Below are 21,624 nucleotides of genomic sequence, written 5' to 3'. Positions count from 1 at the left end.
ACTGGAAGATAGGAAATAATATTAGTAGAAATTAATTTAAAAAAGCATACATATAATTGGATCAACAAAGTCAAAAGTTGGTCTTTTAAAAAAGTAATAAAAGCTCTCGCCAGGCGTCCTCGTGTGAGTGACATCGTCTTTAAACCCTGCGTGGCAATCCCTGACGCACCGCCGTGATGCTCAGGGAAGACAGAAGAAGAAGAAAAAAAAAAGTAATAAAATTGCTAAATGCCTGGTAAATTGATTTAAAAAAAGAGAGATAGCAAAATAACCAGTATTGGGAATAAAAAAGTAGGACATTACCAAAGATTCTATAGACATTAAGTGATAATAGAAGATACTATGAAAAACTTTGTCATTAAATTTGAAAATGTAAATGAAGCAGACAATGTGCTAAAAAAAACTGTTAAAAACCGAAACAAGCAGATACAGAAAATCTGAGTAGCATTAAACTATTTAATCTTTTAATAAAAAGACCTTCTCATAAAGAAAACTCTAGGTTCACATTGTTTCTTTGGTGAATTGTAGCAAACATTTAAGGAAGAAATAATGATGAGTCTTACACAAAGTCTTCTTGAGCCTAGAAAACAAAGAAGTACTCACTAGCTTGTTTCATGAGACCAGCAAAATCTGACATGTTTCTACTAAAAGAAGGAAAATAACAGACCAACCTTACTTGTAAACATAACACAAAATATTAAACAAAAATTTAATACTACTCTATATTCAATGATATACAAAAAGGCCAGTATATCATGATCAGGTTGGGTTCATGCCAGCATTGCAAGGTTGGCTGAAGAGTGGAAAACCAATCCACGTAATTTACCATACAAACGGAATAAAAGAGAAAAATCCTATGATCATCTCAACAGGTACAGAAAACAATCTGATAAAACTCATTTCCAATCATGATAAAAACTCTCAGCAAGAGAGTTAGGATTAGAAGGGGAATTCCTTAATCTGCTCAAAGATTTGTTAAAAAACAAAATGAAACAAAAACTCAGCAACCCTGTTGAAACACTGATGAAGTGTTGAAAGATTTCCCTTTGAAGTCAGGAACAAGACAAAGGTGCCACTACCACAACTTCTCTTCAACATTGTACTGGAGGTTCTAGCCAGTCGACTAAAACAAGAAAAAGAAGGATGGAAAGGAAAAATCAACTGTTACTATTCACAAATTATATAACTCTATGTAGAAGATGGAAAAAAATAAAGAGGAGCTAAGCCAGTGTGATACTGGCATAAGGTAGATAAACAGACCAATGGAATATAATACAGAGCCTAGAAACAGACTAATGTTCTATCAACAGTTGATTTATGACAAAGGTGGTAATGTAGAACAAGGTATTTTCAACAAGTAGTGCTGAAACAACTGAATACTCATACTGGGAAAAAAAAAGAAACCTGATCTCCACACCATAAGTAAAAATCAATTCCAGGTAACCTGTAATTATAAATGTGAATGGAAAAATTCTAAGGCTTCTAGAAAGTAATACAGGAGATCTATCTTTATTGTTGTTCTTTAGTCACTAAGCATGTCTGACTCTTATGACCCCCTGGACTGTAGCCCACCAGGCTTCTCTGTCCATGGGATTTCCCAGGCAAAAATACTGGCGTGGGTTGCCATTTCCTTCTCCAGGGGATCTTCCTAACCCAGGGACTGAACTTGCATCTTCCATGCTGCAGGTAGATTCTTTACCACTGAGTCACCGGGGAAGCCCAACAGTATATAATTGTATACCAGAGTTTATTCTACAATTAGTAGAGTTGTTTCCAGTTTGGGACTGTTTTGGGTAAGATTGCTATAAAATGTCTCTAGGTGGACATGTAGATGAATTTCTGTAACGTACTCATCTAAGAGTGGAATTTCTAAGTCCTCAAGTATGCATATATTTAATAGATAAGGAAATGCCAGGCTTTTCCAAAAGTATTATGAAAAGTTAAAGGGTTTGTTGCTCATTCGTGTCCTACTCTTTGTGACACCATGGACACCATGGACTGCAGCCCTGCCAGACTCCTCTGTCCATGGGATTTTCCAGGCAAGAATATTGGAGTAGGTAGCCATTCCCTTCACGAGGGGATATTGCCAGCCCAGGATCAAACCTGGGTCTTTTGCATTGCAGGCAGATTCTTCACCACTGTGCCACCAGGGAAGCCAAAGGAATTGTATAAAATCTATTCCAGCAGCTTAGGAGAGTTCCCATATGAGAGTTCTGACATGTTATTGTCAGTCTATTTAGTTTTAAATAAATAAATATGGGAAGTATCCTATGAAGCTGGAATAGATTTTGTACAATCCCTTTGGAAAAGTCTGGTATTTCATTATCTATTAAACGTATACATATTTGATGACCTAGATATTCCACTCTTAGATGGGTATATGTTACCGAAATTCATCTATATGTCCACCTAGAGACATATTCCAGAGAAGGCAATGGCACCCCACTCCAGTACTCTTGCCTGGAAAATCCCATGGATGGAGGAGCCTGGTGGGCTACAGTTCATGGGGTCGCTAAGAGTCAGACACGACTGCACGACTTCACTTTCACTTTTCACTTTCATGCATTGGAGAAGGAAATGGCAACCCACTCCAGTGTTCTTGCCTGGAGAATCCCAGGGACGGGGGAGCCTGGTGGGCTGCCGTCTATGGGGTTGCACAGAGTTGGACACGACTGAAGCGACTTAGCAGCAGCAGCAGCAGCAGAGACATATTCAAAAATATTTATAGCAACCATATCCACAACAAAAAACAAACTGGAAACAACTCCATTAATTGTAGAAAAACCCTGGTATACACATTCAATGGAATACTATACAGCAAGGAAAATGAATGCACTGCAACTACATGCAACAATATGAATGAATCTCATAATGTTGAGTGAATGAAAGCAGACACAAAAGAACATACTATATAATACTATTCATATAAATGAAAAAAAAACAGGAAACATATGCATGCTTTATTGATAAGCATAAAAAACCAAGGAAATGTGTATCATAAAACTCAGGACAGTGGTTACTTTGACAGGTAGAGAGTGTGAACTGATTGGGAGAGGGCGTAAGAGGGACTTCTGGGGTGCTGGCAACCCTCTATTTTTCAATCTAGATGGAAGTTACATGGGTTTTTGATCTATGATAAATTATACTTCGGTTTACTTTTTCTCATTTCCTAATAAAAATGTCTAAAATTCAAGAATTCCTTCCAAGGATCACTAATCAACTCTGAAGATAAGCAATGAAAGTCAGTGCAATAAAAAAATTTGGTGCATGTTTCAGGAGTTAATTTCACTTTTTCGTGCTTCATATTAGAAGAGATGTTGTAAATGCAAATAAAGCACTCTCCATGGGGATCTAGGTTATTAAGGGCCACGTGTTCCAGGACTCAAAACGAATAAGTTTGTGGAGATGGCCCTGCTGAATGTGATTATCACTGAGGTTTTGCCTTTGGAGGGCATTTCAATGGACCATTGTTGTTCAGTCACTCAGTCGTCTCTGACTCTTTGTGACCCCATGGACTGCAACATGCCATGCTTCCCTGTCCTTCACTATCTCTCAGTTTGCTCAAACTCAGTGGACCATGCCTTATGTGAAATATCTGTTTCTCTTAAGAAGGATGAAATAAGTAACAAGGCACTCTGCTTGGGCTTTGCTCTTGTAAGGAGAGGGATTAGGGGAAAGGATTTCCTAATGTAACCTATATCACACTTGTTTCACTTAATAGTATCACAGTTTCTTCCCCACATATATCCCAACTCCTAACCAGCTAATTTTACCATGTAGATGAAGCATAGGCTTAAACGCTTTTGCATCTCACAGCACATGAATTAGTTATGTAATAGGCTCTCACCAAGTGTTGTTACTGCCTACATGGTTTTCATTACTGTGCACATATCTGAAATATATATAATCAGTTTTTCTAATGCTATAATAGTTTACACCAAAAATATAATTTTGGTTTATATCAAATTTTCCATCACCCAGTAGGTAAGGTTTTTATTATTGTTGATATTGGCAAAATTTATGAATTTTGTCTCCTGAGAGTTGGCAAGAAGCATGTTCAACTTCAACATGGAAAAGACTGTGGGAGTCAGTTAACCACATTTACATTTAAGGCATGACAATTGGTATTAGATTGAGCTCTCTGGGACTCAAGCAAAAATTAATAGACCTGTCCTATTCCAAAAAGATTCTGAGGCAGTTGTTGCTTATACAGCATTCTGGCAAGAAATCAAAGACTTTTGGAGAAGGAAATGGCAACCCACTCCAGTACTCTTGCCTGGAAAATCCCATGGATGGAGGAGCCTGGCGAGCTACTGTCCACGGGGTTGCAAAGAGTTGGACATGACTGAGTGACTTCACCAAGGCTTTTACGTGATTGCAAGCAAACATGCTGCTTGGTGTTTCAGTACTGTTCTAGAAACATCTAGAAGGGTGTGAGAAGCTCAAAGACTAGAGTTGCTGAATTCTCAAATTTAAGCAGTCTTTTTCCTTACAGCATTCACAGCAATTTACTCCTGCTGCTCCCTTTTCCCACTCCTAGTCTATCTCAAAGAGACAGTGGTTAGAAGCAGCAGCTTAACAGGAGTGGGGCTCAGTGATCCTGTAGCTAGACTGGATGCTTAATGCTGAACTCTCTCTTTCAGATTTGGTGGTCAGGAATACAAATCAAGTCCTCTTCACTGTTTACCTGAATTTTCTCCAAATTATTAAATGGTTCTTTTGTATTGCTCAAATAACTTCTGGAATATCTTAACTCTTTTGCAGAAGACTGTGTTAGCAAGCAGGTGGCTACTCAGAAAGGAGGTGAACTCAATGGACTCAGAAAGCTTATGGCAATGCCTTTTCTTACCATTCCCAAGACTTACTTTTAAATTGCACCTTATGCGAAAAGGAACTCTTACTTCTGATGGTTGAGGTCTGCAAGGTGGCTGATAAAAGTCTATCTGATTAGCTGGCTGAAAACGGTTGTGGAGCACAGTCCTACTGACGCACCTCCCATTTCACTAAGTGCTGCTCTCCAGAAATGAAGTCAAAATGTAGATGACCGAGACGTCTTCAGAACAGTTGTTGGGTAATTTTATCTTTGGGTTTCCCAGGTGGCTCAGTGGTAAAGAATCCGCCTGGAGATGCAGGGTTGATCCCTGAGTCAGGAAGATCCTCTGGAGAAGGAAATGGCAATTCACTAAGTATTTTTGCCTGGGAAATCCCATGGACAGCGGAGCCTTGAGGGCTACAGTCCATGGAGCTGCAAAAGAGTTGGACAGGAGTTAGCAACCAAACAATAACAATTTTATCTCTAGCAACATAAATCTTTGGCACTACTAGGAAAATGCAAAGAAAGGTGCAACACCCAGTAACCACAAAAAGAGAACCTAGGTTGCAACTCAGCATTAGTGTTTACTAGGTGCACGCCTTTGGGCAACTTAAGAGTCTCCGAGTCTGTTTTCTCATTTCAGTTTTTTCAAAGCTTACTTACTTGAGATCTAGCATTGAGCACAGTGCCAGGCTCGAAGTAGGTGACGAGAAAATGATAGGAATTTGCTTTGATGGTTATAGGCAACCAATCAGTTCCGGGTTACTTTTAGTGACCCTCGCAGCGAGGGAGAGAAGAGGTGGGCCCAGGAAATGATGGCGTTGGTTCGCTCGTCAGGTCCCCAGATGGTCCGAGGAGTCTGGTCCTGAGAGCTACTCCGGAGGCTCAGGCCTCACCCGAGAAGACCACCCAGCGCACTAGGTCACCTCGGGGAGCGTTTGCGGTTTGGCTCCAAATCTTGCCTGACTCAGACCAGGCTAATCCCGGGACGGCTCGAACTCACCTGCTTGACAGGTGTCAGCGGTCTGGGGCGTGACCGTGGAGGCGGGCGGCCGCGGTGGGCGGGAGCTGGGAAAAAGAAGCTCCAGGCGCATGGCACCCGCCGCCCAGTCGCCGCGGTGGCTGCCGGGATGCGCCGCAGCGAATGGTCCTCCCGGGCGCCGTTCTGAGTGACCTTTCACCCGCGCCCAGCGGCCCCGGGCGGCGGCACAAGGCGGAAGCCATGGCGGAGGCGGCGGCTGCGGCGGGCGGGACGGCCGCGGGCGCGGGCGCGGGCTCCGGGTCCACGGCGGACCGGGACCGGGACCGGGATCCGGAGCGGGACCGCGCCGGGAGGAGGCTGCGGGTTCTTTCAGGCCATCTGCTGGGCCGGCCGCAGGAAGCTCTGAGTACCAATGATTGCAAAGCGCGGAGAACCGCGGCGACCGGCACGGCGGCGCCCACTGCCACTCCCGCCGCGCAAGAGTCGGGCACCATCCCCAAGAAGCGGTGAGTGACGTCTCTGTTGAGCCAGACGCTGGTGAGGGACCAGGCCGGGCCTGTGATGCGGGAGGGCACGGGCGAGGTGGGAAGGGAGGTGACACGGGAGGGGGGAAGGCATTCCGGTCCCTGAAAGTGCGGACCATCTCTTTGAAGAGAGCGTAGATGACAAGCAGGATGAAATGGGTTTTGGTCACTATTTGAGAGTAATAAACCTGAAGAACTCATATTGGGGAAGGCTTTCAGGGGACCTTTTTTCATGGATTCATAATGCCAGAAATTCATTGTCTGTCTTGAATTAATATTTAGGAAGCCAGCGTCTTAGAATAAATAGAAGGGTTTAATTATGATCCTCCAAAGAAATTTAAGTTTGTACCAAATGATGGATCTCTTTAAATTCGCTCTAGCTTGGGTGTGAGGTGGCGGTTCCTGGAAGAAGGTGCAGCTGCTGGTTTCTGGGGTGGATTTCTGCTTGCTTAGGGGCATGCGATCTTTGAGGGAGGAGGAAATCGAGGGATGGGAAGAAGCAATAAGTAGAAGACACTGCTAGTGACTTAGGGTGTGGTGGTAGCTACTGAGCTCTGGTGTAACCAAAAGCTGAAAGATCCTTGTTTGTGGGTGAGGTTGTTTATAAGATATCTTAAGACTTTTTAGAGAACTGATAAGCTCTGATGCAAGCCACTAGGAAAAGCTGTTATTTGAGATGTGGCTTTGTCAGCATGGATTAACTTTGAAAGTGAAAAAAAAGTTAATGTTTAATGTGTACTTTCAATGTCAGAGATTGTGCTAAATCTAATTTCTTTTACTCCTCTCCAAACTGTGAGGTAGGTGCAGTTATCTTTCATTTTATAGATGAAGAAGTAAACAAGATTTAGAAGCCTGCTCTAGGCTTGGCAGGTTCACCGTGTGGCAGGTTAGTTTTCGAAATCTGGCCAAGTTGACTTTAGGGCCAAATTCTTAAACTGTACTGTTTCTGATGAATTCATTCATTAATTCAATATTCGTGAGTCCTACTACATACTCACTGTACTAAGAATGTAGAGATTTAAAAATGCAGTATTTACTCATAAGGAACTGATAACCTAAGAAGATAAAGTTATAATACAGTATAATAAGAAAGTTAGCTGCTAACCATAGCAAACAGTCACTTAACCCAGTTTTGGGTATTTATTTATTAGGGTGAAGGCTTTCCAGGGTAGGGATTGCCTGAGTAAATCTCGAAGGTTGTTCTGGGAGTAGCCTGCCAATGGAGAAAAGCATTCTTAGTGAAAAAGCTGTGTTCACAGGTAAAGCAGTGAGAGGTTGACCTGCTAAGAGTTAAGAGTTGCAGGAAGAGGTGAGAATAGCTTAGGATGAGGAGCGGATAGGCTGGTCTTGTTTACAAGATTTTATGTACAGTAAAATATGATTACATTTACCTTTAGAAAGGTCACACTGGGGATTGAGTTGAAGGTTTAAGCAGTTGAGCATATGGGTTTGGGGAACATAGATTTGAGTTTGAATTTCCACTCCACAATTCCAGCTGCATGACCTTGGGCAAGTTACTTAGCCTCTCTCAGAGCTTTAGACCCCTCATCTGTGAAAATGAGGACAGTAAGCCCTGCTTTGCATTGTTGCTGTGAGAATTGAATAATGTAAAGTGATCAAGTGCTTAGTACAATGCTGATTTCATAACCCTTCAACAAATGGGAGATGCAGTTTTGATTGAGTCCAAGAAATTTAAAAGAATAAACCATTTATTTAGAAGACTAATATCCCAATGAGAAATGCTGTGATTCTGAACTCCGGCATAATGCTGGGAGTGGGCAATCTATTTGAAAAAGTATTAGGAGGCAAATTTTCCATAACTTGATTACTGAATGGTGGGGGAGGAAGGAATCAAGGGTCACATTCACATTCTGGCCTCTGGCTTCATTTGAAGTTATATTAGCTGTGATTGGATTTAAAACTTTAAAGTTTTCTAATGGTTTAATGTACATTTATGTCCATTCTTTTGTGTGCATGTGTGTGATTGTACATTTATATGCAGGTTCATACTCTTGAACTAAGTAGAGAGGACAAGTGTTCCTTAAAGTTGGACTTGGGTCCTTTATTTATGGCATTCAGAGAAAAATAGTAATGTTTGGAAAGCACAATGGGGTAATGGATGAGGCTTCCCACAGCTGAGGGTGACTGGTCTGGGAGGCCTTCTGTAGCTGCTCCATGGACTGAAGGCCCAGCTGCATGTAATCTATGCCATTAACGGCCCTGGTATTTCCTTCAGGATTAGATGTGGTAAAATCTAATCCTGTACAACTATGTTAAAGTTTGAATAATAGGATGAGGGAAAACAAAACTTATATTACATGAAGTATCAAAAGCACCTTCACAAGAGTGATCTGCTTAATGTGTTTTTCATGGGGACCCAGGTGTCCCTTCTACTTCCTACTGCTTAGCTGGAACTCAGTCTACCAGCACCAGAGCAGAGCCAAAAGGGAAGGCAAGTGATGGAGCAGGAAGGAGCCAGTGTGTATTTCTAGTGAAGTGTGAATGTGACTGTATATCGTTATTTTGGAAGGATTTGGTCATGTATGTTATTTGTATAACTCCCTTTCATTACCTGGGATGATGTCATTGGTTGAAATTCTTTTATTTCATGGCTGGTTATCATCTTGGAATTGCAGGAGTAACTTCTTGAAACTTAATGCTTTCATTCCTCTTACAGGGTAGTCATGTATATGTCAATTTACTTAACATGTATAGAGTAGTTGCTTTATGATAGATGTTGTCTTAGGTACTGAAAGTAAAGAGATAATAGTCCTTGGCCTCAAAAAATTCAATCTAGCAAGGAAGGTGTACATTCCAGCACATTTTGAGTAGAGCCAGTGTAGATACAGATGTAGCACAGAGGACAGAAAGAGTGGTATATTCTGTCTAGGGCCTCAGAAGAAGCTTTCTGAAGACGGTTTTAAAATATGGATGACAGTATGGCAGGTTGATTTGGTGGTGAGGAACGTTGGTATTATAGACAGAAGTCATAGCATATGGCAAAGCAGGAGGGCGGGAAAGTGCACCTTGTATTTAGGTAATTAGACAATTCAGTATTGGTAGAGGTGGGAGTAAGTTAAAAGAGGAGGGCGTGAGCAGGTCATGGAGGCCCTTGGCCTGTAGGTCATCAGTCCTTTTGTTCTTTCACTCTTATATGTGTGAATGTTTGAGTGCTTACTATGCAGCATATAACAGTGAACAAAAACTCTACCCTTGTAGACTTACATTCTGTTTGGAATGGAGATAGTGTAACAGACAAGTAATACAGTATGACAGATTATCGTGTGACATATAATGAAAAACAATGCAGCATAGGAGGTGTGGTGATGGAGAGCCCTTAAAGGAATTAAGCTGAGAAGGGATGTGATCAGATTGGATATGGGTTGGAGAGCAATCACTGCAGCTGCAAGGTTAAGAATGGATTGCAGAAGGATGAGGATGGGTATGGGAAGATCCATTCAGGGAGACTGTTAAAGCAGAATACGGGAGAAATAATGAAGGATTAATTCAAGATGATGGCAATGAGAACAGAGAAGTGGATGGGTTTGCATTTTGAAAGTTGGTGCATTAGTTGATATTTAAAACCTGTTACACTTGTCACATGATCTCTTATGAGTAGATTTTAATTACTTCTATCCAAGAACATATATTTTCTTTATTTGAAGTTGTGGAGTAGAGTTTTGAGGATGATGGGTTACTTTTGGACTTCTGTTTTCCTGTAAGTGCCTTATTACTCCATGAACAATTTCTTTCTACTCTTGGTTCTGAATGCAGTTTTAGATTCCTAAAAATCATAGTAAATGTCAGCCAAATATGTGACATTTTTATGCCTTGGTTTTGAATTTTTTTCAATTTTTTTAAAGCTATTATAGTGTTATGAAAAAGAAGGAAAAGAACCCTTGTTCACATCTGTCCCTCCATTACCAGTAACCACTTCCCCAGTTGTAATTTTGACTACAACCTCTTGTGGTTTGCATTAGTCAAAACTGTTCTGTGGTAATTTTTATAGCAGTTGTAAACTCTTATAGTTCAGATCAAAAGAATATCTGATTAAGAAAGCTTTTAATTATGTAATTTACTTGCTCATAGTGTCATTTATATACACCATTCTTTAAAAAATAGTGTATTATTTAACATCTACAAGAACCTTGGTAGATATTTTCCAGAAGGAAAAATGTGAGTTAACTTCTTGTAAATATTTCCCAGAAGGGCATCCTGAAGCCCGTAAGAGCTGATGAATTTCTGCAACAAGGTTATTTGCACAAGTGACCTGACTTACAATTTACTGTCATTTGATAAGCTTAGAGCTTATTTTAGTAATTATGCTGAATGAAATACTTAACCTACTTTGAGTTCCTAACTAGGAATTCTAGTAATAGTAGTAATAGAACTTTTAATTTGCTTAAGTGCTAATGTACCAGGTATCCTGCTGAGGCGTGTACATTGTCTCATTTAATTTTCACAATAGCTCTGAAAAGGAGTTGATACTATATGTATGTTACAAATGAAGGAGGAGAGACTTAGGGTAGTTGACTTGTCTAAAGTCACACAACTGCAAAATAAAAGAGACAGCAATTCAACTCTGATCTGTCTTACTCCACAGGCTGCATTTCTCACCTATGCAGTATTACTGCACTTGACATTGTTCTAGGGGGAAGCTACCTACTTGGTAATCATCAAGTCATTTTGTCATCTAAGTTTCAAATCTTTTGTGATTGAATAGATCATGATCATATACAGTGTCATAATTAAGAGAGCATTAGTTTATATTGTACTTATATATTATAAAATATGTTTTATATATTTTTATATATTATTAAATATAAATTTCATTTTGATCCTGTCAAAATGAAATTCATAATTTAAGAAAATGTAATACATTGTTTAAAAACATGGACCAACCTGTTTCCTTTTGCAAGTGAATTTTGTTGTTTGACCTGTGAAAGAAGATGGTGTCGGGGATAAAAGGGAAAGGAGGACTGTGGATGACCCTAGATCAGAGGAGAAAGGAGAAGAGAAGTAATGGGGGATTTACTGCCTGGGCGTAAATTAACTATCTTTGGATTATAAGTGACTGTGTGTGTACGTGTATTAGTCACTCATTCGTGTCCGACTCTTTGCGACCCCATAGACTGTAGCCCTCCAGCCTCTTCTGTCCATGGGATTCTCCAGGCAAGGATACTGGAGTGGGTTGCCATTTCCTTCTCCACTATAAGTGAATAAGAAACCCTGAATACTTAACCTCCATGGTTATTTGGTATGATACTTCTCTTAGACTGGAAGTATCATTTTGAGATAGACCCCATCTTCTGTAAGTAGACTTCCTCTTATGTCAGGAAGTTTCTACTATAGAGCCATCACTTCCAGTCACTTAATAAACATATCTAGTAGTAAATTAAGTGATCTTTTTTTAGGCTGCAGAAAAATGAAGTTCTGTCATAGTCAGATGAGATACTTCATGGAATGCTTTAAAAGCAAGTGCTAAGAACTCCTTTTGGTTTTATTTTCTTACTCTTGAAATAAGATATTAATAATAAACTAATCTTTATCAGATTGGTATGTTAGTTTCAAATCCAAACCAAATCGAACGATTCTGAGTAGAGTTTACTCTCTTTATTTGTTGAGCTTTGGAGTAATATTTAGTTATACCTCTGTCCCACATCTGAGTTCAGAATGAATTGAGAAGTAAGATTCAGAATATAGACAGGTGGAGTGAAAATGTCAGCTTTATTACCAATAAAGCTGGCTGGAGTATATGGCTTAGGTCAGGGCTGCCTAATGTTTGCCCTGCATTAGTTGTGCTCAGTCACCGGTCACGCTGGACCACAGAAGGGCAGAGCCAGCTCTGGTAAGCCGCGTACAGGGCACTGAAAGACTCAAATATAACCTCTCCATAGTGGATATATTGGAGAGGCAGGAAAAGGGCTGACCCCAGGTTCTTCATGCCTCCTCTCAGAAGCAACTAATTGCGAAAGTCATTCTTCCCATGAGAAAGAGTGAATATATGAGGGCTAGGGAGAGGACAGGATTGTTACCTTTCTGAAGTTCCTCCACATTGGAAGCTGGAGGCTGGAGAATGGAGATTTTGCTGGAATGTTTTTGGAGAAATTGAGGGAAAGGGCTGAAAACTTTTTGGTAAATAAGTCTTCCACCTGCATCATTTGCTTGTGTTATCCCCATTGCCTCCTGAATATGTCATAGTGTCCTTGGTAGGGCAGTTTGGGTCCTCCAGGAGGATCTGTCTAAATCAGCCTTTCCAGGCTATCCTTTATTTCCTGATACCTACTGTGTATTCTAGCTGCATACCGGAATTATTGCTGTTCCCAGAATGTGGTCTTCCCTTCCCCTTTTCTTTCTTTGATATGTTGGTTGTGTCTCCAAGTATAGTGCACATAGCACTGAAGGTCCTGAGATACTTTGGGGGCGGTATAAACTTATCTGGATAGTTATAAATATTTGTATATATACTTATTACTTTTGTTAAACTTTATTGAATTATTACAAATTTATTCTAAAAGTAAATGCAAGAATCTTAGTTTATAGCTTACTTTTTACAAATGAACACATCTATCTTACTAGTATTTAGATTAAGAAACAATATTACCAGTACCCCAGAAGCCCTCTTCATGTTCGTTTCCAGAGCTGCCTCCCCCCCCCCCCCCTCCCAGGATAACCGCTACCTTGACTTTTAACACAGTGGCTTGGATTTGCTTGTTTTGGACTTAATATTAATGAAGTATTAATAATATAATGGAATCACATATGTACTCCTTTGTGTTTGGCTTTTTCCTTTCAGTATTTTGTTTAATATATTCACACATGTTGATGCTTCTGGTTGTATTTTGTTCATCTTCATTACTGAATAGTATTTCACTGAGTGGATACATGTCATAGGTTATTTGCTCTGGAGCTGACTGTGGCTCAGATCATGAACTCCTTATTACCAAATTCAGACTTAAATTGAAGGAAGTAGGGAAAACCACTAGACCATTCAGGTATGACCTAAATCAAATCACTTATGATTATACAGTGGGAGTGAGAAATAGATTTAAGGGCCTACATCTGATAGATAGAGTGCCTGATGAACTATGGATGGAGGTTCGTGACATTGTACAGGAGACAGGGATCAAGATCATCCCCATGGAAAAGAAATGCAAAAACCCAAAATGGCTGTCTACGGAGGCCTTACAAATAGCTGTGAGAAAAAGAGAAGCGAAAAGCAAAGGAGAAAAGGAAAGATATAAGCATCTGAATGCAGAGTTCCAAAGAATAGCAAGGATAGATAAGAAACCCTTCCTCAGTGATCAATGCAAAGAAATAGAGGAAAACAACAGAATGGGAAAGACTAGGGATCTCTTCAAGAAAATCAGAGATACCAAAGGAACATTTCATGCAAAGATGGGCTCGATAAAGGACAGAAATGGTATGGACCTAACAGAAGTAGAAGATACTAAGAATAGGTGGCAAGAATACACAGAAGAACTGTACAAAAAAGATCTTCACGACCAAGATAACCACAATGATGTGATCACTCACCTAGAGCCAGACATCCTGGAATGTGAAGTCAAGTGGGCCTTAGAAAGCATCACTATGAACAAAGCTAGTAGAGGTGATGGAATTCCATTTGAGCTCTTTCAAATCCTGAAAGATGATGCTGTGAAAGTGCTGCAGTCAATATGCCAGCAAATTTGGAAAACTCAGCAGTGGCTACAGGACTGGAAAAGATCAGTTTTCATTCCAATCCCAAAGAAAGGCAGTGCCAAAGAATGCTCAAACTACCGCACAATTGCACTCATCTCACACACTAGTAAAGTAATGCTCAAAATTCTCCAAGCCAGGGTTGAGCAATACATGAACCGTGAACTTCCAGATGTTCAAGCTGGTTTTAGAAAAGGCAGAGGAACCAGAGATCAAATTGCCAACATCTGCTGGATCATGGAAAAAGCAAGAGAGTTCCAGAAAAAAAACATCTATTTCTGCTTTACTGACTATGCCAAAGCCTTTGACTGTGTGGATCACAATAAACTGTGGAAAATTCTGAAAGAGATGGGAATACCAGACCACCTGACCTGCCTCTTGAGAAACCTGTATGCAGGTCAGGAAGCAACAGTTAGAAGTGGACATGGAACAATAGACTGGTTCCAAATAGGAAAAGGAGTATGTCAAGGCTGTATATTGTCACCCTGCTTATTTAACTTCTATGCAGAGTACATCATGGGAAACGCTGGGCTGGAAGAAGCATAAGCTGGAATCAAGATTGCTGGGAGAAATATCAATAACCTCAGATATGCAGATGACACCACCCTTATGGCAGAAAGTGAGGAGGAACTAAAAAGCCTCTTGATGAAAGTGAAAGTGGAGAGTGAAAAAGTTGGCTTAAAGCTCAACATTCAGAAAACGAAGATCATGGCATCTGGTCCCATCACTTCATGGGAAATAGATGGGGAAACAGTGGAAACAGTGGCTGACTTTATTTTTTGTGGCTCCAAAATCACTGCAGATGGTGATTGCAGCCATGAAATTAAAAGATGCTTACTCCTTGGAAGGAAAGTTATGACCAACCTAGATAGCATATTCAAAAGCAGAGACATTATTTGGCGACAAAGGTCCGTCTAGTCAAGGCTATGGTTTTTCCAGTGGTCATGTATGGATGCGAGAGTTGGACTGTGTAGAAAGCTGAGCGCTGAAGAATTGATGCTTTTGAACTGTGGTGTTGGAGAAGACTCTTGAGAGTCCCTTGGACTACAAGGAGATCCAACCAGTCCATTCTAAAGGAGATCAGTCCTGGGTGTTCTTAGGAAGGAATGATGCTAAAGCTGAAACTCCAATACTTTGGCCACTTCATGAGAAGAGTTGACTCACTGGAAAAGACTCTGATGCTGGGAGGGATTGGGGGCAGGAGGAGAAGGGGACGACAGAGGATGAGATGGCTGGATGGCATCACCGACTTGATGGACATGAGTCTGAGTAAACTCCGGGAGTTGGTGATGGACAGGGAGGCCTGGCATGCTATGATTCATGGGGTCGCAAAGAGTTGGACACGACTGAGCGACTGACTGGACTGGACTTAACTGATGGACGTTTAAGTATCTGCTACTTTAGGTTTGAGTGGTTATTTATTTATTTACAATATGAAGTACAAGTCAACTAGTGATTTTATTGCTGTTACTGTATAAAAATGGGCTAAAGTAATTAAAATAGTATTAATATATTCAATTTTCTTAAGTACATCAATTGTCCGTGGTAATAAACAAAATGATCCTAGGTACTAAATCATTCTTATGAACATATTAAATTGAATTTGTAAACACAGTGACCTTAAATATTTGCAGTGTTCAAATAAACGTAATTATGAACTTAAAAGATTTCCACCTAGAACTATAAGTCTAAGTCTGTGACTCAGTTACACATTTTAAATTTGTTACAAGTCAGTCATTCTTACAGGCCAGATGCTGTTAAATTTTGTAAATATGTAAAAGATCGGTTTTTGTTTAGCTTTCTTAAAATTATTAATATCTGACTTTGATTCTGTTAAGCATCCGTATATTAATTCTAGGTCTTTTTGTAGTTGAAGTATGCTTATTCATTAAGGAAAGCTGTAAGAGTTCTAGGTACCTGCAGTGACTTTTGACAAGGGAGTGTTGCTTCCTGAGTGAGATAATCTTCTTGCTGACTAAGAAACATACTGTATTGTATATAATATTTGGCCTTGCCAGCCTATCTCAAGTTACTAACCATATATTTGGGCCAGGATGCTGACCAGGTTCTTGTTAGTAACTTTACTGGGACTCTCCAAACTATTTATAGTTGCCATGCCAGCCACCTCATGGCATCAAGTGTGGAGTATTCATATATCTCAGGATCTTGTAACCAAGTAATACAAATTATTTGATTTTTATATTCACAGTTTGCAACTCCCACTCAGATTGATTATGCAGTTGAATTTTAAATTTCTTCTGAAGATGTTTGAACTTTATAGCATCAGGGATATTAAATCCAGCATCAGGGATATTAAAATGACACCCACTTGAATTCTATTCTGTTGCCAACTGAAATTTTGTAAATGACTCTCCAGTAGAGCTTTCTGTGATGATGTAGATGTTCTGTGGTCTGCACTGTTCAATATGGTAGCCACTAAACACATATGGCCACTAAGCACTTGATATGCAGCTAACGTGACTGAGTTTTAAATTTTAAAATACAAGTTTTAAATTTTGTATACTTTTAATTAATTTAAATTTAAATAGGCACATATAGCTAGTGATACATTAGCACAACTATATTTTGAAACTTAACTCATTACCTGTCCTTTCTTGTTCCCAGGTGAAGTTACTGTTCTGAGTTCTCTTATTTCTCTAAGTGTTAGCCTTACTTTTGAACTTCTTCCCATTTCCCCACCCCCCACCCCCCAACTTTTAAAAATTGAAGGATGATTGATTTAACAATGTTATATTAGCTTCAGGTGTACAACGTAGTGATTTGATATTTTTATATATTACAAAATGTTCCACCACAGTAAGTCTACTTACTTGTTACAGTTGTTGGTTAGCCACTAAGTCATGTCCGATTCTTTGTGACCCCATGGACTGTAGCCCGCCAGGCTCCTCTGTCCGTGAGACTTCCCAGGCAAGAATACTGGTGTGGATTGTCATTTCCTTCTCCAGGGGATCTTCCTGACCCAAGGATCGAACTACCATCTCCTGCATAGGCAGGTGGATTCTCTACTACTGAGCCACCAGGGAAGCCCTCTCTTACCATGGAAAGTTATTACAATATTATTGACTTATAATCCTTAACTGTACATTACATCTCTATGACTTATCTTTTTTATAACTGAAAGTTTGTACTTCTTAATCTCCCTCACCTATTTCACTTATCTCCCCAACCCCCTTCCCCTTGGTAGCCATTACCAGTTTGTTCTCTGTATGAATGAGCCTCATTTTTTCTATTTTATGTTTGTTCATTTGTTTTGTTTTTAGATCCCACATATAAGTGAAATCATACAGTATTTGTCTTTCTCAGTCTGACTTATTTCACATAGCATAGTTTCCTCTAGGTCCATCCATGTTGTCACAAGCAGCAAGACTTCATTCTGTTTTTAATGGCCAAGAAGTCCTCATATATTTTATCACCTCTTCACCTATTGATAGACACTTCCGTATCTCGGGTTTTGTAAGTAATGCTACAGGAAGACCCGCTGGAAAAGGACGCGTAGTCCACTCCAGTATTCTTGCCTGGAGAATCCCATGGACAGAGGAGTCTGGTGGCTACAGTCAAGGATGTCACAAAGGAGTCAAAGACAACTTAGTGACTAACAACAACAGCAATGTACTTATTACCATTTTGTTCATTGTTTTGGGGGTGTTTTTGGTAGTTTGTTTTTCCTTTCTTCTTTTTGCTCTCCCCTCTTGTGACTTGATGATTGTCTTTAGTGTTACTTCAGATTCCTTTCTCTTCTGTGTGTGTATCTATTACAGATTTTTGGCTTGAGGGTCCTGTGAGATTTATTCATTTGTGTTTGGTTGTACTGGGTCTTTGGTGCAGCACGGGCTCCTCATTGTGGTGTGCAGGCTTCCCTGGTTGCTGCACACAGGCTTTTCTAGTCAGTGCATTCAGCCTCTCTACTTAGGGCGCACGGCCTCAGTAGTTGTGGCACGTGGGTGCTGCAGTGTACATGGTCAGCAGTTGACGTGGGTTTCTCTGATTGTGGTGCATGGGCTTAGTTACCCTGTGGCATGTGGAATCTTAGTTCTCCAACAAGAGATTGAACCTACACCCCCTTATTAGAAGGCAGATTCTTAATTACTGGACCACCAGGGAAATCCCCCATGAGACACATACATAGCAATCATTTATACTTGATGATTTTAATTTTAAGTTGTTGGTCTCTGAATTTCAAATGTATTTTAACATTTGATTTAACATCTGCAATTTTACCGCCTCCCCCATTTTTAATTTTGACATCATATGTTATTCTTTTTGTGGATACACACTGTAATGTAGATACAGATGATTTTTGCTACTTTTGTCTTTTAACCTTCTGGTTAGCTTTATAAGTGGTTGATCTACTATCTTTACTGTATAATTGCCTTTACCAATGAGGTTTTTCCTTTTGCATTGAATACTTTGCCTTTTTTTTTTTTTCCTGGCCATGCCACATGGCATGAAGGATCTTAGTTCCCCAACCAGGAGTTGAGCCCATCACCTTGCAGTGGAAGCACAGAATCTTAACTGCTGGAGCCAGAGAAGGCCCAGTGCTTTTCATGTTTCTAGTTGTGGCCTTTAATTTTCTGCTTAGAGAAGTTCTTTAACATTTCTAACAAAGCTGGTATCATGGTGCTAAACTCGTACCTTTTTGCTTGTTTTTAAAATTATTAGTCTCTCTTTCAAATCTGAATGAAAGGTTTTTCAGGGAGAGTATTCTTGGTCTAGGTTTTCTCCTTTTAGTACTTTAAATATGTATCATACCACTCCCTTCTGGTATGTAGAGTTTCTACTGAAAAGTCCGCTGATAGCTTTATGGGAGTTCCTCTGTCCGTAACTTATTGCTTTCCCCTTGCTGTTTTTTTTTTTAATATTCTCTCTTCTTTAGTTTTAATTTTTGCCATTTTAATTACAGTGTGTCTTGGCATAGTCCTTTCTGGTTTGATCATATTTGGGATTGTCTGTGCTTCCTAAACCTGAATGTTTGTTTCCTGTCCCAGGTTAGGGAAGTTTTGAATATATTCTGTGCCCCTTTTTGTCTTCAGAGACAGCTATAATGAGATGTTAGTACACTTGATATTGTTCTAGAGATCTCTTAAATAAACTGCACTCTTTTTTTTTTTTTTAATTTTTTTTTCTTCTTTCTGTTCAGCTTGGGTGATTTCCACTGCTCTGTCTTCTAGTTTGTGGATCTGTTCCTCTGTATTGATTCTAGTGTACTTTAAAATTTTAGTTATTGTATGTTTTTATTTCTGGTTCTTTGTTTTCTCTTTGTTAAACTTTTCACTGTGTTCATTCTTCTAAGTTTGTTGAGCATTTATATAATCGTTACCTTGAACCTTATTGAGTAGATTGCTTATCTCCACTTTGTTTAGTTCTTCTGGGATTTCAACGTGTTACTTTGTTTGAATATATTCTCTGTTTCCTTTTTCTGCCTCATTCCTGTGTGGCCGGCTGTGTATTGGCCTCAGAAGTCCTTGGGCTGGTGCCTGTCCACTGGTTGGTTCTAGCCCCAAGTGCTAGTGTGCTAGAGGGAAGAATCCAGAATGGCACTTCGCAGTGCTGTTGTTTTCCTGGTAGAAAGAGCTATCAAAATATTGCACCAGTGTCTGTCCCCAGGGCGAGTCCCAGTTGTCTCCTGCCTCTCCCAGGAAGCTTGCCAAGATTAGCAAGCAGGTCTAACCCAAGTCTCCTTTCACATTTCTGCCTGTGTGCTGGGACTAAGAGTGTGTGAGACTTTGCATGCACCCCTCGAGAGTGGAGTCTCTGTTCCTATTGCCCTCCAGCTGTCCTGTGTGCAAGTCCCACTGGCTTTCCAAGCCAGCCATCCTGGGGGCTCGTTTTCCCAGCACAGGACCCCAGGCTGGGAAGTCCAATGTGGGCCTCAAACCCCTCAGGCCTTGAGGAGGACCTCTCTGTGGATTCCATTATCCTTCTGATTATGGATTGCCTGTCTGAGCTTGTGGATCTTGAGTATAAAATGTCTCTACCCCGCTTACCTGTCTTATGGTTCCTTCTTCATATCCAAAGTTATAGGAAACCTTTTCTGCATCATAGATAGTTGCTCTGTATATAGTTGTAATTTTGGTATTCCTTTGGGAGAAGATTAGCTCAGGGTCTTCCTACTCTGTCATCTTGGCCATGCCCCTCTTTTCACTCTTTTAAGATTAAACTCTCTTTTGAGTTAATTTATTCAAATTAATAATTCTGTGGTCCCTCTGCTGCTTTTGTTCATGTTTATATCATCTGATCTTCACAATCACACATTTTATAGATTAGTAACTGTAGACACTTGCCAGAAAATAGTCACTTGTTAGCTAGTAAGAGTAAAGCTTAGATTTGAGTCCAGATCTTTTCTCTGGAATCTAGAGCTTTTTTCGTGATTCTGTACTGATATTACCAAGTTGTGCTCATTTTTTCTTCACAATCTTCCTCACACTCATATTTGCACATTAAGCAAGTATTTATCAGTCACTTGTGTTCTAGGTCCTTGGGCTGTATCAGTCAACAAAATGGACAAAAATTTTTGCCCTCATGAAGTTTACACTTTAATGAGTGAAATGGGTAATTATTATGTTTAGTTAAACTATGAAGTCTTGTAGAAGATAAGTGCTGTGGAAAAAAGAAAAAAGTGGAGCAGAGTTAGGAGGTAGGGTTCAGATTTTAATAGGATGTTATTGGAGAACATGGCATTTGGACAGATATTTGAAGATGACAGAATTTAGCTGTGTTCATGTCTAGTCAGATGAGCATTCCAGGCAGAAGAATAGTGTGTGCAGACACCCTCAGGGGAGGTGCACACGCGTCGTGTTTGGAGAGTAAACTGAGACTACTGTAGCTAACGTCAGTCATGAGCAACATCCTACCTCCAACCACTGTTTAAAGCCTGGACCTTTACAATCTCGACTTCTAATTTTCCTGTCTCTTGTTTTAGGCAAGGTCTCTTACTCACATTATATTTTCTGACTTCCACATCTCGTACCATTCTCTGGAAAACCTTTGTGTATTTGACACTAGGCTTCAGGATTATTGTTTTGGGGATCTTTTCTTTTTGTTTTTGAGAATTGACGAAAGGGCACACTGGGTTTGTTACCTCTTCCCCATGATTTCTTATATGAACAGTAATTCTAAAAAAATACTATTAAGTATCACGCAACGTAACATGTAGTTCTGGAGCTTTTACTTTGACCAAAAATGAAGAATTGGACGTTATTGGAATCCTAGGAGAATGACTGCTGTCATGTTTGAGCTGATTTCAATCTTATAGTTTAAGAAAGCAACTTTCTAGAAATTCAGATAAAAAGAAATTATATGTTTTGTCCTGGGTTGCTAAGGAGAAACCAAAACATGACCATAGGAATCCTAGGAAACTTTTCTTAACTCTGATTCTCTGAGGTAATGAGGAGGAGAGAGATGTGAGGCAACTAGCTTAGATGTGCAAATTTAAACTGCTTATTGATATCAGTAAATACTGTCTGAAAAAAAGTGAAAGTGTTGGTCGCTTAGGCCATTCTTACTCAGTTGGCTCATACTTACTGTTTGGGCAAATCCCTCTATATGAGGAGATACGCTTTAAGGATTATACTGTCAGCAGTTTGCTT

The 21,624-nt window shown here is 40.0% G+C and overlaps 1 protein-coding gene across 3 annotated transcripts in view; it reads left to right on the top strand.

The window, feature by feature from the left end:
• The first annotated feature begins 6,009 nt into the window (after positions 1 to 6,009).
• The window catches only part of AGPS (alkylglycerone phosphate synthase), a 127,187-nt gene continuing 111,572 nt past the window's right edge, over positions 6,010 to 21,624 (top strand). The window contains exon 1 of one of the 3 annotated variants that reach the window (XM_055572122.1): positions 6,010 to 6,301. In XM_055572122.1, coding sequence (XP_055428097.1) covers positions 6,036 to 6,301 — 266 coding nt within the window. In that variant the 5' untranslated portion in view covers positions 6,010 to 6,035. Of the gene's footprint in view, positions 6,302 to 8,546; positions 8,567 to 21,624 lie in introns of those variants that run through there. The other 2 variants (XM_055572121.1, XM_055572123.1) reach the window with 2 other exon arrangements.

This window comes from Bubalus kerabau, chromosome 3 (assembly GCF_029407905.1).
Source record: "Bubalus kerabau isolate K-KA32 ecotype Philippines breed swamp buffalo chromosome 3, PCC_UOA_SB_1v2, whole genome shotgun sequence".
NCBI lineage: Eukaryota > Metazoa > Chordata > Mammalia > Artiodactyla > Bovidae > Bubalus > Bubalus kerabau.
Note: the sequence above shows the minus strand (reverse complement) of the source record. Positions and strands in the feature narration are given on the sequence as shown.